Below are 14,741 nucleotides of genomic sequence, written 5' to 3' on the forward strand. Positions count from 1 at the left end.
AAAAAAAAAAATAAAAAAAATGATTGCGTAAAGTGTTTTAATTTGCACGAAGATCCTTTGGTGTGCCTTCCGGCTGTGCGGCTCCAGATACAAGTCATTCCTTTCGCTAAATTTGTCATCGTCACATTCTTTTTATTCTTCGGCTCATGATTTCATCTATCTAGTGAGTCATCATTAAAAAAGGAGATGGTGTGTCTTTTGTGTGTGTGTGTGTGTGTGTGTGTGTGTGTGTGTGTGTGTGTGTGTGTGTGTTTGTGTTTGTGTGTGTGTGTGCGTGCGTGCCTGTGTGTGCGCGTCTGTCCGAGCGTCCATCCATGCGTCCATCCGTGCGTGAGTTTGTCTGCATTTGACATTTAAAATAAATGTGTGCTAGCAGTATCTGTATCTCTGTCATATTATCTTTCAGCACACCTATACGACGCCCAGAAATCGGAAAGTCTTGAAGGAGTCCACTTTCTCACAAGCAATGTGATTTATTAACACTGCTGCTTAATTGCTGGGTCAAAGGCATCATTAGACATATGATACAGGGCGTATGGCTGCTGCCAAATGCTTTCGAATAGGGAGAAAGACACACACACACAATACTAACACGCACATACACACACGCACACACACATACACACACGTACACACATGCACACACACACTCACACACACACACGATAACATGCTTTGACAGTGGACACACACACACACACACACACACACACACACACACACACACACACACACACACACACACACACACACACACACACACACACATTGCAGCTGTCAAGAATATCAGTGGGCCCTAGCCCTAAGGCCATCTGAGGCGATAGAGAAGAAAAAAAACTGCTCAGACCGCTTGGATGGATGTTACTGATACCACACTGGTGATTTGCCAGACGCAGCCAGATAGGGAGACATTACACTTTTGGGAGGGAAAAAAAAGCTAAGAGAGAGGAGAAAGAGCGAGTTTTTACTTTTTCTCTCCATCTCTCCTTACCTCCTCTATTTTTCCCTTTTTTGGTTTAATTCACAACCCGTTCCCAAGTCCTCCTTACCTTATTAACTGGAGCCTCAGAAGCCTGGAACAGGCTGTAATAGTCAAGCCAAGATAGCCGGGAGCACAAATAGCTTGGCTATATACAGTACAGGAGAGAAGCCTCGCCTCCCCACAGGAAATGGGTGAAAACATCTGAACTGCACAGACAGCGTTATTAACTTAAAGACCTGATTATTCCCTCACTGATTTTCTTCCTCAGCTTACTCTTTTGCTAATGTCTTTCTTTCTCTCTCTTCCACTCTCTTTCCCTCTCTGTACATCTGTCTCTCTCTCTCTCTTTCTCTCTCACACACACACAGACACACACTCTGCATCTGTCTTTCTCACTCTCTTTTTTCGAAGGGAGTGATCATTTCATGTTAGCCACAACAGCAAGTGGATTTGTTAAGCGTGACACTGTTGAGTCGCTGTGCGTAAACAACTTGTTTCTTACATGGCCTGTGGGCAGAGCTCTGCTATTAGTCAAGGCTAATGTCTGCCCGGAGAATAGTCTGTCTCTCTCTCTCTCTCTCTCTCTCTCTCTCTCTCTCTCTCTCTCTCTCTCTCTCTCTCTCTCTCTCTCTTTGGCATCCAAATTAGTGCTAGAACAAAGGCGGCCTTGGGTTAACTCTCTCATCCACTCGCTCGACTAATTGGCCTGTGCGGGGATATGCCGCTTTTTTGTAAAGGACTCTGATCTGTGTAGTTTTTTGGCAATGGCCAAAGACGCATCCAATCATCAGAGAGAGAGAGAGAGAGAAAAAGGAAAGAGGGGGGTCTCTGAAAAATGTTTTGGTGTTTGTGTTTGTAGGATTCGACAGAAAATTATTTAGCACAGACGCTCCCCTCCACCCCACCCCCTCTGTGTGCCTCTTGGTTTCTCTATCGTTCTCATTGTGTTTTCCTTTTTCTTTTTCGCAACACAGCACACGCGCACAGACACACGCACACAAACACACACACACACACACACACACACACACACACACACACACACACACACACACACACACACACACACACACACACACACACACACACACACACACACACACACACATCCAGTGGCTATGCTACACACATGGTACGCTACACAAAGGCAGTTCCCCATTTTTTCTTGTGCAGCCAAGAAAGCGTGAACACTTGCATAGCAATTTGTCTTCCACTGACAACTGCACCCTAGTATTTGTCAACTTAACATCGCCGCTAATGGTACCCTGGGCTTACCTCATTCCAGGTATCGTAGCACCATGCAGTTTCTGCTGTACGGCAGCCATGCGACACCCATAACTTTAAACCAAGGTTCTTCAAAGAACCGCTCAGCTGGATCGTGGTGGAACTAAAACCTTCCCTGGGAACCCCAAAAGTTCTCCAAAGAACTGTAATGCTCTTGGAAGAACCCCAAGGTTCTTTATAGATCAACTGCTTTCAAAGCATCAATTGGAGGGTTCCTGAAAGAAACTTTTGGTTCCTGGCATTCTTACAACAACCACATTTTCATATAATACACATATTGTGATTCTCTAGTGTTCTCTGAGAACTTTTAGGTTCCACAAAAAACCATTAGTAGTTCCCCGTCAGTGGAAAACTGGAGGTTCCTTGGGGAACTTTTTTACAGTGTTCAGAGTGAAACAGAGATTGAATGAAAGCACAAGGGGCTTTCACATCATATTAAACGTCCAAGGCCCGACTCAGTTTTAAAAAATGAAATGGAATAATGCTCCCATTGGACTGGACAGGTAATCTGGCATATAGGGCATTTCCCCGCTGGGCCAACAGTCCTCAGGGGCCGATACTGTAGTGCTTTGCTTGTTGGTTTGTTTTTTTTCCCATATGAGAATGGTCCCATTGGTCTGTTTTTACAGTCATATAGACAGTAGACTGAGCAGGTAGGGCCATGTGAGGGGCTAGTCTATGCCAATATTGTCTGTTTTTCGCTCCCAGTCCAGCCCTGACCCACCCTCTCAGCTCTCTCCTTCTCAATACCCCCGAGGTCTCCCTAACACCCCACATGGGGCTGTAGGGCCCCCTTTGAGAAATAGCCGGCTATAAAGATCTGTCATGGTGGTGTGCTAAAGGGCTAAGGTAGGGTACCAAGGGGTTCTGCACCTTGGTGCTTAGCAGGTTTTACTGTACTTACAGTAAAAAAAACTACTGGAGTGGAGTGGGAATGGAATGACCCTTCACTTTGACCCTTGAAATGCATGACGAAAAACTGATTTGGTACTTTCTAAATGTACAAGATTGGTTCCAGTTGAGAAGTAGCAGTGGTTGCCCTACAGAAATTTGGGGAAGGTACTGTATATGCGTCAAGCAGTGCATTTTGGATAGGGCAGGATACATTTAGTTATCTTGTTGCAACTTGTTGATTAATTGCCTTTAGATTTACGTTACATAAGGCTTCAGACAAGTGAGCAGTACGAATTTAATGCTGTCTTATTATTCATGACAAAACTGCCGCTCCCCCTTGTGCCACCTCCAGGGCAGTGTGCGTATTTTCCAAAGGAACACCACACAGCCTATCTAGCCAGCCTACTGTGTACAAGACACTCAACTAGAACAAACGGCTTCAGTAACTTACAGTAGGCTATGCGAAGTGACACAAGTTGCCGTTTTGTGTTCACAGTCCGTTTGCAAATATCAGAATGAGAGGCGCAGAGTTTAGGGGAAAAAACAGTTGTCTATATGGTGGGTGTGTATCACAAACCCGTGTCCTCCCGGATAGAGTATACGCTCCTTCATGCAGTTCCTCCGACAATTACTGTCTGTTATACCGTACAGTGGTGTCTCTATGGCCGTAAGCATATCAATTACCGGAGTCCAGGCGGTGCGCCGCGTGTCAAAGACAGCCCTAAGTTCCCGGGGAAATACAATACTAAAGTCTATAGCAGTGGGACAGGAAGCTTCTCGGCGTCCGCATTATTTCAAAGCAGTGCAATTATCCGAGCTCCAGCTGGTTGGATCGATTTTTTGCTGCCTTTTTAAAATGGCAGGGCCCAATTACAATGCCACTGCTCTCTCTCTCTCTCTCTCTCTCTCTCTCTCTCTCTCTCTCTCTCTCTCTCTCTCTCTCTCTCTCTCTGAAATGTCTCGTCTCGTCCTCATGCCACTCCATGCTCCATGCGCCAGTGGTCGCCTGGATGAGACAGTGACATCGCGCAAGACTGACCGTTGTGGAAGTGCAGGACCAGCCCCTCGCGCTTGAAGCCCCAGCATCTCTCTCTCCTCCAATCAGGGTGCTATAGCCACCTTCCTCCTCCCTCTCACACCCCCACCCCACCCCACCCCACTCCACCTCTCTCTCTCTCTCTCTCTCTCTCTCTCTCTCTCTCTCTCTCTCTCTCTCTCTCTCACCCATGTGATCATAACCAGACTCCTAACCTGCAGCTCACATTCAGCGTGTCTGTGTGAGGAGAAGGCAGTCAGGATGGAAGTGAGTGTGGCTGTATGACAAACTCACTGCGCTGCCGGAGCGCTCTCATACACACCAAGACCCCCAGACAGCGGACATCTTCGAGCTCAGTGGATGTAACAGTTACTTTACCGTCTTCCAGGGGATACCATCTTTTCCATTTCTTGATTTGTTTATTTTCACGTCCCTAATCCCGCCTCTATATTCTTGCCTTCTGTTGTCAAGCATCCTGCTTAACTCCTTGGCTAACTTCCCAACCACGGTAACCTGCCATCCTACCCGCCGTCGCTTGTTTTCTAACACAGCATCTTGCCGCCCTCTGTCCTCCATCGCAGCTGAAACCAACTCGCTTCGAGCGGATCTGCGGGGTTAATATCTTCTAAGGCGCTTCATGGGGAACGCTTACTCCATCGGAAAATGTCCCTCTTTTGGCTGCCAAGCTGCCCACTGAAGCTGCCAGCGCAAGCCCGGGAGTTGTCGGTGCGCCCGTGTGATTTAGCCCCTACCATTCTCCAGCGTGTTCCGGGGACGCCGCTGAACTGAGATGGGTCTCCTCTCGGCAGCGGCGCCACTGGAGCTCCAACGTCCGCAGCAGTGGAGCAGAATCACGGGAGAGTGGGTCTGGATCACGGTCATTTCGTTTTTCGCCGCCCTTCCAGTCCAAGAACTTCGTGCTTTCCCGTCCTCACTGAGCGACTGTCAGACGCCAACGGGATGGAATTGCTCCGGTAAGACCCTAAGAGCCAAAGCCTGTCCCCTTATCGCATCCGTTGTTTTTAACTGTGTGCCAGGGGGAATGTATTTGATTTAATTTATGTGAATTGTTTTCGACGCATCGCGATCACCAAATTAATCAATGCAGTTGGTAAATCAAGCACAGTAAGGATCATCATCATCATCATCATCTCTCGCTCTCTCTCTCTCTCTCTCTCTCTCTCTCTCTCTCTCTCTCTCTCTCTCTCTCTCTCTCTCTCTCTCTCTCTGACACACACACACACGCACGCACACGCGCAGAGAGATATAACAAACTCTTTCTCACTCATTTGCAATACCCTCCTCTCTCCACACACACACACACACACACACACACACACACACACACACACACACACACACACACACACACACACACACACACACACACACACACACACACACACACACAGTCTGCGATTTACACTTAGCCAGTTGCGCAATATAGGCTACATCAATAGGCACCGCTGCCAGAAGGTAAGGATGCTTTGTATGCCACACCGCAGAATGGGGTTGTATCCTAAAGAGCATCCTGGAACGACGTGGAAAGCAACAATTTCAATCAACTTTATCTACGTTTGGCCCCGCGCTCAGCGTAGGCTATTAATTCCGTATAGTGCGCTCTCTCATTATGTCTAGAAGTCAAACTTAACGAAGGAGTGAGTTTTTTGTGTCTATGATAAGCGCCATAATAATTTCACAGCGGCACACGTCTGAGCCCACTACCTTCGATCGACCAGGGAAGAGAAACGTTTAGAGCGATATGCCTCTGAGTTTCCACTCAAGAAGCACAGGCCTTCATTATAATCGTCGCATTCGTTTAAAGGCACAGCCAGGAGGCTGTATTTCGTATTTTTTTCTTTTCTTTTGTCATGCGTGGCTTTGAATAGGGTTCTTTTTGCATTGGACTGAAAGTTGTTTTCCCCGGTCCATGCCAAACCCTCATAAATAACGTTTACAATGGTGTAGCCTACCTTACGATTTATTGCTTTTAAACGCACCAGTGGGGTCCAATGCTGCCAACCGTTTTCTGTGGCTACTTGAAACAGACCTGTTGCATTGACTCACACCAATGTTTAATGCGTTCTGATCATGGGTGCAATTGCAGCCAATAATGTGAAATGCTAATTATTTCCCTCAGGGAAATGGTCAAGTCAAAGGAAATCCTGATAAAACGAGCATTGTAAGAGGAGGAATGGACAGCAGAAAATAGTGTTTCAGCTATCCATACTATTGTTTTCCCCTTTGGTTTGATAGAATGGATACATTCAGGGCTGAGCAAACAGTGGCCTGTACTAACATGTTAATGACAAGATGTGCAAGTAGTTAAAAAAATAAGCATTTCCATTAAATCTTTATAAACTTGTGTCAAAATAACAGTCCCATTCATAGCCTGTTTGACACTTAACAGTAGTGATCCGCACTCGGTTTACGAGACTTTAATTTGTGTTGTCTGCATTATTCAGCTGTTGACTTGTGGCCCGAGCAAAAATCCAATAAAGCACTCTCCCCGAAGTCATAAACTACCCAAATAATGTGTTTTAATGACAGTGATGGATTGAACATTTTAGCACATTTGCTCTCCGACAATATTTCATTCAGGCATGTGGAACAATGTTTACCTATTTGTAAGTCCTCTGAGTTTTGTCCAGTGTGTTTTGGGATGTATAGTCATGCTGCAATTAAAGTTTTTTGTGTGTGTTGTGTTGGCTTAATAAATATAGTTGATTTATATTTGAAGTGTGCCCGACACTGACACAAAAAATCTGATATCTTTGCTTAGGTTTTGTGTGGGTAGTTCATCAAGCAATTACAAGCCACTGTCCGGTCTGTCTCATTTTGGTTTGGATGTGGCAGTGAGTAGAACAGGGATGGTCTTTACATTGTGCCCCGGAGATCACATTTTGGCAGAATATACTGTGAGTGTCTCAGTGCTTTATTCCTTATTTAGTAGCATATAAACATTACCTTTTGAATATTTCATTCTTGCCATCTTGTTTTCTTTAATTATTCAGCTCGCCACAATCTCTACTTATGGCACTGAGCGAGGACAAGAGGGCTCGCTAAAACCTCTTGGTGTAGCATCATGAGTGGTACTTCGCATCTCATCTCATCTCAGCTCAGCTCATGTCATCTCATCTCCTCTATTTGGCTGAGTTGAACCTTATTTCTGCTCCGTGGTGAAGCATGATGCGAAGCAAATAATGAAATCGGACGGCATAGGGTTGGAATGGGAAGTTTCCCATACGTGTTCTAACGAGGGACATTTTCTAGGCCTTTGGACTTATGGGTTTAGAGAACTGTATCCTCTCTCTCACACACATCTCTAATTGCCAGTTTCCTGTAGTACTGACAGTTTGTTTCTCACTCTACTATCTTTGTGCTCTTTCTGTGTGTGTGTGTGTGTGTGTGTGTGTGTGTGTGTGTGTGTGTGTGTGTGTGTGTGTGTGTGTGTGTGTGTGTGTGTGTGTGTGTGTGTGTGTGTGTGTGTGTGAGTGAGTGAGTGTGTGTGTGTGTGTGGGGGGGGGGGGGCTTTCAGATAAAAAAAAATCCTCATCTACTTACTGTAAATGCATGATGGAAGCATGTGCACATGGATAACTGTGTTCTATTCAATTTCACAATCATTGTAGCATTTCATCAATAGAATACTCATCAATAGAGTGTCTCACAAGGAACGAGTGGCAGAGAGATGGGGGAAGAAGTAAGAAATGACCTAAAGCTGCATTCAAACTCAGATCCCGGGTACATAGTACTTATAGCCCACTGAGCCACTGCACCCCCAGAATTTGCTCTTTTTTAAAGGTGCACCATGTAATATTTTTAGTAGTTCATTTCCAGAATCCATGCTGCCCATTTACAATGGTTACCTTTTTAAATACTTACCACTACCATCAAATTTCAAGTATTCACTATGACTGGGAAAATTGCACTTTTCATACATGAAAAGGAGGATCTTCTCCAATGGACCGCCATTTTGAATTTCCAGAAATAGACATTTTTAGCTGCAAAACGTACTGTATTTTGGTCATACTAGTAAATACTAGTTTACTTACTTAGTAAATATTAATGAAAAGATCAAATTTTAATCAATAGACAGCACAATTTCAATGAGAAGCATAGTTGCAATACCTACTCTGGCCACCATCTTACACAGCGCACCTTAACTGTAAGATATGTCTTCTCTGGGTACAGTAACAATAACAGGGAGTCATTTAAAACGATTTGGGGGGGGGGGGCAGCTGCAGTGTTGCATTGTTCAAGAATGGCAGGAAAGAATTGCCTTAACAAACCACAGTCTCGTCTACTCATACATCAGCTTTTGTGTTTTGCTTAGCAGACAATACATGCTGTGTGGACTGACTATAACATTTTGTTATATCTATTTTCACACACCATAAACTGTATAAAGGTGATAAATGTTTCTTCTGTGTGTGTGCATGTGTGTGTGTGTGTGTGTGTGTGCGTGTGTGTGTGTGTGTGTGTGTGTGTGTGTGCGTGTGTGCGTGTGTGTGTGTGTGTGTGTGTGTGTGTGTGTGTGTGTGTGTGTGTGTGTGTGTGTGTGCACGGATGCTTGGGTCTGTGTGTAAGTGTGTGTGTCATTTGAGCTTGACTGTGCAGTATATTTGTATGTGACGCTGATAGGGTATTCTGAGCATGGCGGCACAAATACATAAATAGTGTTAACTGATACGTTTTGTTTTGGTGCAAACGTGCACAATGTTGGAGTCAGCTACTAGAGACGAGCTGTGCTGTGGAATACAGATGGCTTATACTACAGTATGTGCCGTGCCTTCTGTGTGTGTTGGCTCCTGGCTTACTCTGAGAAGTGCAGCTTCTGTTTTTACTACACGAGTCTCATACTCATGAGTTAGGCGGCCTACTGAAATTTTACTCAAGGTATGCGCAGCATTGTTTTTTCAAAACTTGTATTTTTATATATATATATATTGAAATAGTAGAGGTGTTCTTTTGTTTACATAGATATATTGGAATATTATTTCAACGTTTTCTAATACATAGAATATTAGATTAGCGTAATTGAGGAATCCAAAAGGTCATATAATATTGTCTTACGTATATCCATGTGTTATGATTTTCTTTCTTTTAGTGTTATTGTACATACCATTTCAGTACTGTGTGTGTGCTTGTGTGTGTATGTGTGTGTGTGTGTGTGTGTGTGTGTGTGTGTGTGTGTGTGTGTGTGTGTGTGTGCGTGTGCGTGTGCGTGTGTGTGTGTGTGTGTGTGTGTGTGTGTGTGTGTGTGTGTGTGTGTGTGTGTGTGTGCGTGTGTGTGTGTGTGTGTGTGTGTGTGTGTGTGTGTGCATGCGTGGTGTGTCCTGCTGGTTATGATCATACAAAGGCAATAATCCAAACACTGATACCACAACATTCGTAGTTTATTGTATTTATAAACTGGTATATAGCAATATTGAGCAAATAAAATGGTAAATTCTTCTCTATTCCAACTGATGCTCAGGTTACGATCCTCTGCAGCCTTCAGCCAGTGAATTTATTAGCATATAATTAGGGCGGGGGGGGGCAGTTGTCAGGACAGTTGTCCTGGCCAAGGGAGAGAGGGGCCCATAATTGGTTCCTCATTACATTGTATGTATTGGGCTGGGGGGCCCTTTCAGACAACTTTGTCCTGGGCCTGGCCAAAGCTGTCAGCGGGCCTGGTCACAGCATCCATGTTCAATACATCTCACTCCATCCATCAATGCATCTCTTCATGGCACATTGAGGAAGAGATTGGCTGTGTAATTTTAATGGCATTTCTACCAATACCAACAGTCCTGTGGCACTGTATTGGCTGGTGTTATTGAGCAGCCTATATATTGGTTTAGTCATTTATGTTGGCGATATAGTTAGGCCAATGTTATTTGACTGGGCTAAGTGGAATCATTAGTTGAAGCGGTCCCGGGCACCATCGCTGTGTTTATATTGTATACCGCCTTGATGGGTTTGAATGTCCATCATGGGCAAACTGGACTTGAAAGCTTCAGTCCAATACTACTTAGACAACCTGTTTATCTAACTTAAGTCTATCCGTGCTGCATTTAGCACAAGTGATTTTACGAATCACATCCTCTCGCTGGCCAAATGAACAGATGGCCTACACTCTTAACTGGTTGTTTTGGAAGGCAGGCCATTAATCACTAGCCTGGGATCATCAGCTGTAAACTTTCAGTCAATCAAACTGTATTATTCAAGCTGGCAATATGACCAGTCAGGGAACGAGGTAGCGTTGGGGGAGGGGGTTAATGATTCCATTGGGGGTTGCCATTGGGGGTTGCACGGTTGAGGTATAAATGCAATTCTGTTGTGTTCACTTGTGTGCTGTTGAGTGCTGTCTCACGATGACAATGGGAGTTTCCCAGATGGACTTTAAAAAGAGTAGATTACACATGTCATTCAAACGTTCGCAATTTGGTAAATCAGATTTCAAACATCAACGGAGTTCACTCCTCCCACCACTTGGCATCCCACTGATGATTCACTTGCCTTGGGTGCATTAGCCAGCAGAGGTGTCAATCAGGAAGTAAAATCTCTGCCAGAGAAATTGTCAAACAAAACCGAGAATCATTTTAGATAGGTAGATCAGCTACTCTGTGATGTCACCTGTGAAGTGTGAAGTGTCTGCCCTTCAATGGTACAATACTAGATAGTGGAAAAAGAAAGGTCTGCAAACAGCCAGTTGTGCTCCAAAAATTAACTTGACTTTATCAAATCATGGAATGTTTCAATCACCCTGTATATTTGTCAGTCACAGCACTAGACGGGCAAAAATATGTTCTGCCACTTGATTCATCTAAATGTCTAGGCTGATGGTTCCCAAACGTTACGCTTAACCCCCCATTGTCTAGGTCTAGTAGTCAGTGCTCCCTGGAAAACACATATAATATAATAACGATAGTAGTAATAATGATCAGAGATGCAATAGATTATTATATGCACCTCTTAACTAATGGTAAAATTGGTTTATGTTTGGCTTATTTTGGTGTACATAAATTATTTTATTTATTCAATTACTATTTTTTCCTGCCGCCCTAGCAACCCCTTGCGGCCCCCCAGGGGTCCCCAACCCCCACTTTGAAATCCAGTGCACCAGGCTGCTCTCCCTATTATTACGAGCACATAATAAAAGCACAGAGGAGCAGAAGTATTGCTTTAATATTAGGAGGGTCAGAAGTGCATGCACCAACAACCGCTAAAGCTGTTTATGTAATGCGAGATTCATCAGTTCACTCGAGGTCACTTACAGAGGTTTACAAGTATGATATACAGAACCACCGCAATATCTCCAAATCCTCTCACTCTCATCCCTGATGTTGTTGTTTTTGGTTGTCTCTGGCAGAAACAGAGCACATTGGCCCGAAGGTTTCTATTACTTGAGTTAAGAATGTCTGTTTTTGGCCCCAGATATTCGGTTCCAGTGTTAAATTACTCAATAAATCAGCGAAAAACATGTGGAACATCTATTATGGGCCCTACTTGGAATGTGCGTTTTCTTTTTCGTCTTTAATTAATTCGCATATATCTTAAGCTGTAACAATAATGGAGTGTTTTTGGATTTTTTTTTTCTTTCTTTTTTTATGTGCTTGGAAGAAGAAATAGCAGTTCGGTATGAATCACGGAAACACACAGAGGAGTGCTTAACTGTGAAAGTCTGAACAAAGGCACCTTGGAGTGTGCTGCCTTTTGAGAAAGCCCTGGCGCTATAGTCAGTGTACATGGATTACGTTGTGATGTATGCTTTGAATGCTCTCAAAGTCTTGCTTCTTACCAGAGCTCCTTTAGGTTATTGTGCTTAGGAGTGCTTCCTTCCATTTCTCACACTCTTCAATTAACTTGCACTTGCATGGATCAGTATTTTTTTCTGTCTTTTATGCAGCAGCAAGCAAGCAAGCAGCATTGTGTCTTTGAGTTAAACAGAGGTGTCAGCTCTCTCTCTCTCTCTCTCTCTCTCTCTCTCTCTCTCTCTCTCTCTCTCTCTCTCTCTCTCTCTCTCTCTCCCTCTGTCTGCCAGGCTTAAACAGCCCCGGGGTGAATGCGTCATGTTTATGTGCCACAGGCAGGTTTGCGAGCAACTGGCACAACATCACTTAGGGCATTTTCTGCTCCTTAAACGAGCCGCACTGTTTCACACCACTCGGGAGAGGCAGCAGCTCTGCGTGGGAGAGGGGGTTAAGTAGTGGAGGAGACGCAGGAGGAGGAGGAGGAGGAGGGAGAATAGGAGGAGGAGGAGGAGGAGGAGTAGAAGGAGGAAGAGAAGGGTTGGGAGGGGGTGATTGAGTGCAAGGAGGCTTTGTGTTTATCGTCTCTGGTGCATTGCTTTACTGTGCACCACTCAGGAGGGAGAGAGGGAGAGAGAGTGCTGGGAAGGTGAGGAGTTGAGTTGAAAAGGCAGAGGGGAAAAGCAGAATAAGGAGAGGGAATAGGAAGGAGAAGGGGAAAAGGAAGAAATGTTTGTAGGGGTGGGGGTGGTGAAGCGTTACGGTAGGAGGAGGTGCTGTGTTTGTGAATCACATAATCTCTGGTGCCTGCTGTGTGGGAGAATGCCAGATCCACTTCTGTGGCAGCAGTATGCCATTTGAAATGTGTAGCCAACCGCCGCTTGCCTAAAGCATCTCTCAGACATCCCGTGTCTATGTCAGAATAGTTCAGCCCCTCTGACCTACCACATTACGGCGACCAGACGACAGATTTCTGTTGGCTCCCTGGTAAAATACATAACACCTTAGCTCATCACAAATTGTCATGCAAAGACCTTTCAAGCTACCCCGTTTGTTCATGCTATTGATCTCTAATGACACGTGAGGTCGTCTGCATTGTTCATCTAATCACAGAGACCCTCAGAGACCCGATATACAGTACAGGTGGGGCTGCTGTGGCAGGAGAGTGCCATTGCTAGTCTCTGTGTGACATATTGCATCTTCAAAAGTCTACCTTGGTCCCTCAGACCCACCGCACACTAACCCGTAGTATGTGGAGAGTGATTTTGATAGTCTGTCCTGCTACAAGACACCCCACTATGTCTCTGACTTCCCTATCTGAAATTGTACTATTATTATTATATTGACTGTATAAGTAGAAGCATATGGAAATGTCTATCTTGGTGCTGTATGAAACATATTTATTTCTATTATTATTATTATTATTATTATAATAATAATGCTAATAATAATAATAATTATTATTATTATTATTATTATTATTATTATTAGTAGTAGTAGTAGTAGTAGTAGTAGTAGTAGTAGTAGTAGTAGTATTATTATTATTATTATTATTATTATTATTATTATTATTATTATTATTATTATTATTAGTAGTAGTAGTAGTAGTAGTAGTAGTAGTAGTAGTAATAGAGTATAGTAGAGTAATTTGTAGCAATACTAGTACCAGTAACAACAATAAGTAGTAGTACAGTAATAGGCCTAGAAGTAGTAGTAGTAGTAGTAGTAGTAGTATTGATATTCATATTTTTGTGGAAATTTCCACCTCTGACATCTAGTTATGACGGTCAGGGGTCTGGACTGTAGTTGTATAATACTGTGCCAGTATGTGCATCAGTATTAGCCAGATGTCTGCTCTTCATCCCGCGACCTGTTTACACGAGCCAAACCATGGAGCTCATACATACCAGACACAACAACTGGCTCTGTCTTTGGGGTGCAGGGCTGCTGCTGTGCCTGTTGTTTTTGTTTCCTTGTTATTGTTATTGTTTTCTTTTTAAGACCAAGGCAGACAAGCCAGACGCATGGTGCAGTGAGGAACAAGCAGGCATTCGGTGCATGTGTATGAAGCAAAGAGGTGCTGCTATCGTTTTATGAGTTACCCCTGCATAAACTGTAGATGGCAGAGAGAGGGAGAGGTGGAGAGATGGAGGGGTGAGGGGGGAGTGAAAGAGAGAGAGAGAGAGAGAGAGAGAGAGAGAGAGAGAGAGAGAGAGAGAGAGAGACAGAGAAGAGAGAGAGAGAGAGAGAGAGAGAGAGAGAGAGAGAGAGAGAGAGAGAGACAGAGACAGAGACAGAGACAGAGAGACAGAGAGAGAGAACGGAGGAGTGGGGGCAGAGAGAAACATTCATGAGTAAACAAGACTGGATGCTCAAAGCCTGTACCAATATGAGAGTTAGAGAGCGAGATGGAGAGAGAGAGAGAGAGAGAGAGAGAGAGAGAGAGAGAGAGAGAGAGAGAGAGAGAGAGAGAGAGAGAGAGAGAGAGAGAGAGAGAGAGAGAGAGAGAGAGAGAGAGCACAACAGAGCCAAGAAGAGTGGGAGGGAGGGGGGAGAGCACATTTACGAGTCAACAACAGCACAGGCTCAGGCACAGAGTCTGGATGCTCAGAGGCAGCCTCTGCAAGCACGACTGATCCCCCCAGCTCTCTCCACCTCCACCTCCACCTCCCCCTCTTGCACAATCCCAAGTCCTTGGGTAATTGCCTTAATTGGCATGCTAATTAGGCATGCCCGTTACGTAACGATGCTGCCTGGCTGCCTGCTTGCCTGCCTGCTTGCCTGCCTGCCTGCCTGCCTGCTTGCCTGC

General features: G+C 44.5%; 1 protein-coding gene across 2 annotated transcripts in view; it reads left to right on the top strand.

Moving 5' to 3' along the window:
• Positions 1-4,443: 4,443 nt before the first annotated feature.
• Positions 4,444-14,741, top strand: part of tmeff2a (transmembrane protein with EGF-like and two follistatin-like domains 2a) — a 163,940-nt gene continuing 153,642 nt past the window's right edge. For both annotated transcript variants that reach the window (XM_063214310.1, XM_063214311.1), the window contains exon 1: positions 4,444-5,170. In XM_063214310.1, coding sequence (XP_063070380.1) covers positions 4,987-5,170 — 184 coding nt within the window. In that variant the 5' untranslated portion in view covers positions 4,444-4,986. The remainder of the gene's footprint in view (positions 5,171-14,741) is intronic.

This window comes from Engraulis encrasicolus, chromosome 13, assembly GCF_034702125.1.
Source record: "Engraulis encrasicolus isolate BLACKSEA-1 chromosome 13, IST_EnEncr_1.0, whole genome shotgun sequence".
In the NCBI taxonomy this organism is placed as follows: Eukaryota; Metazoa; Chordata; class Actinopteri; order Clupeiformes; family Engraulidae; genus Engraulis; species Engraulis encrasicolus.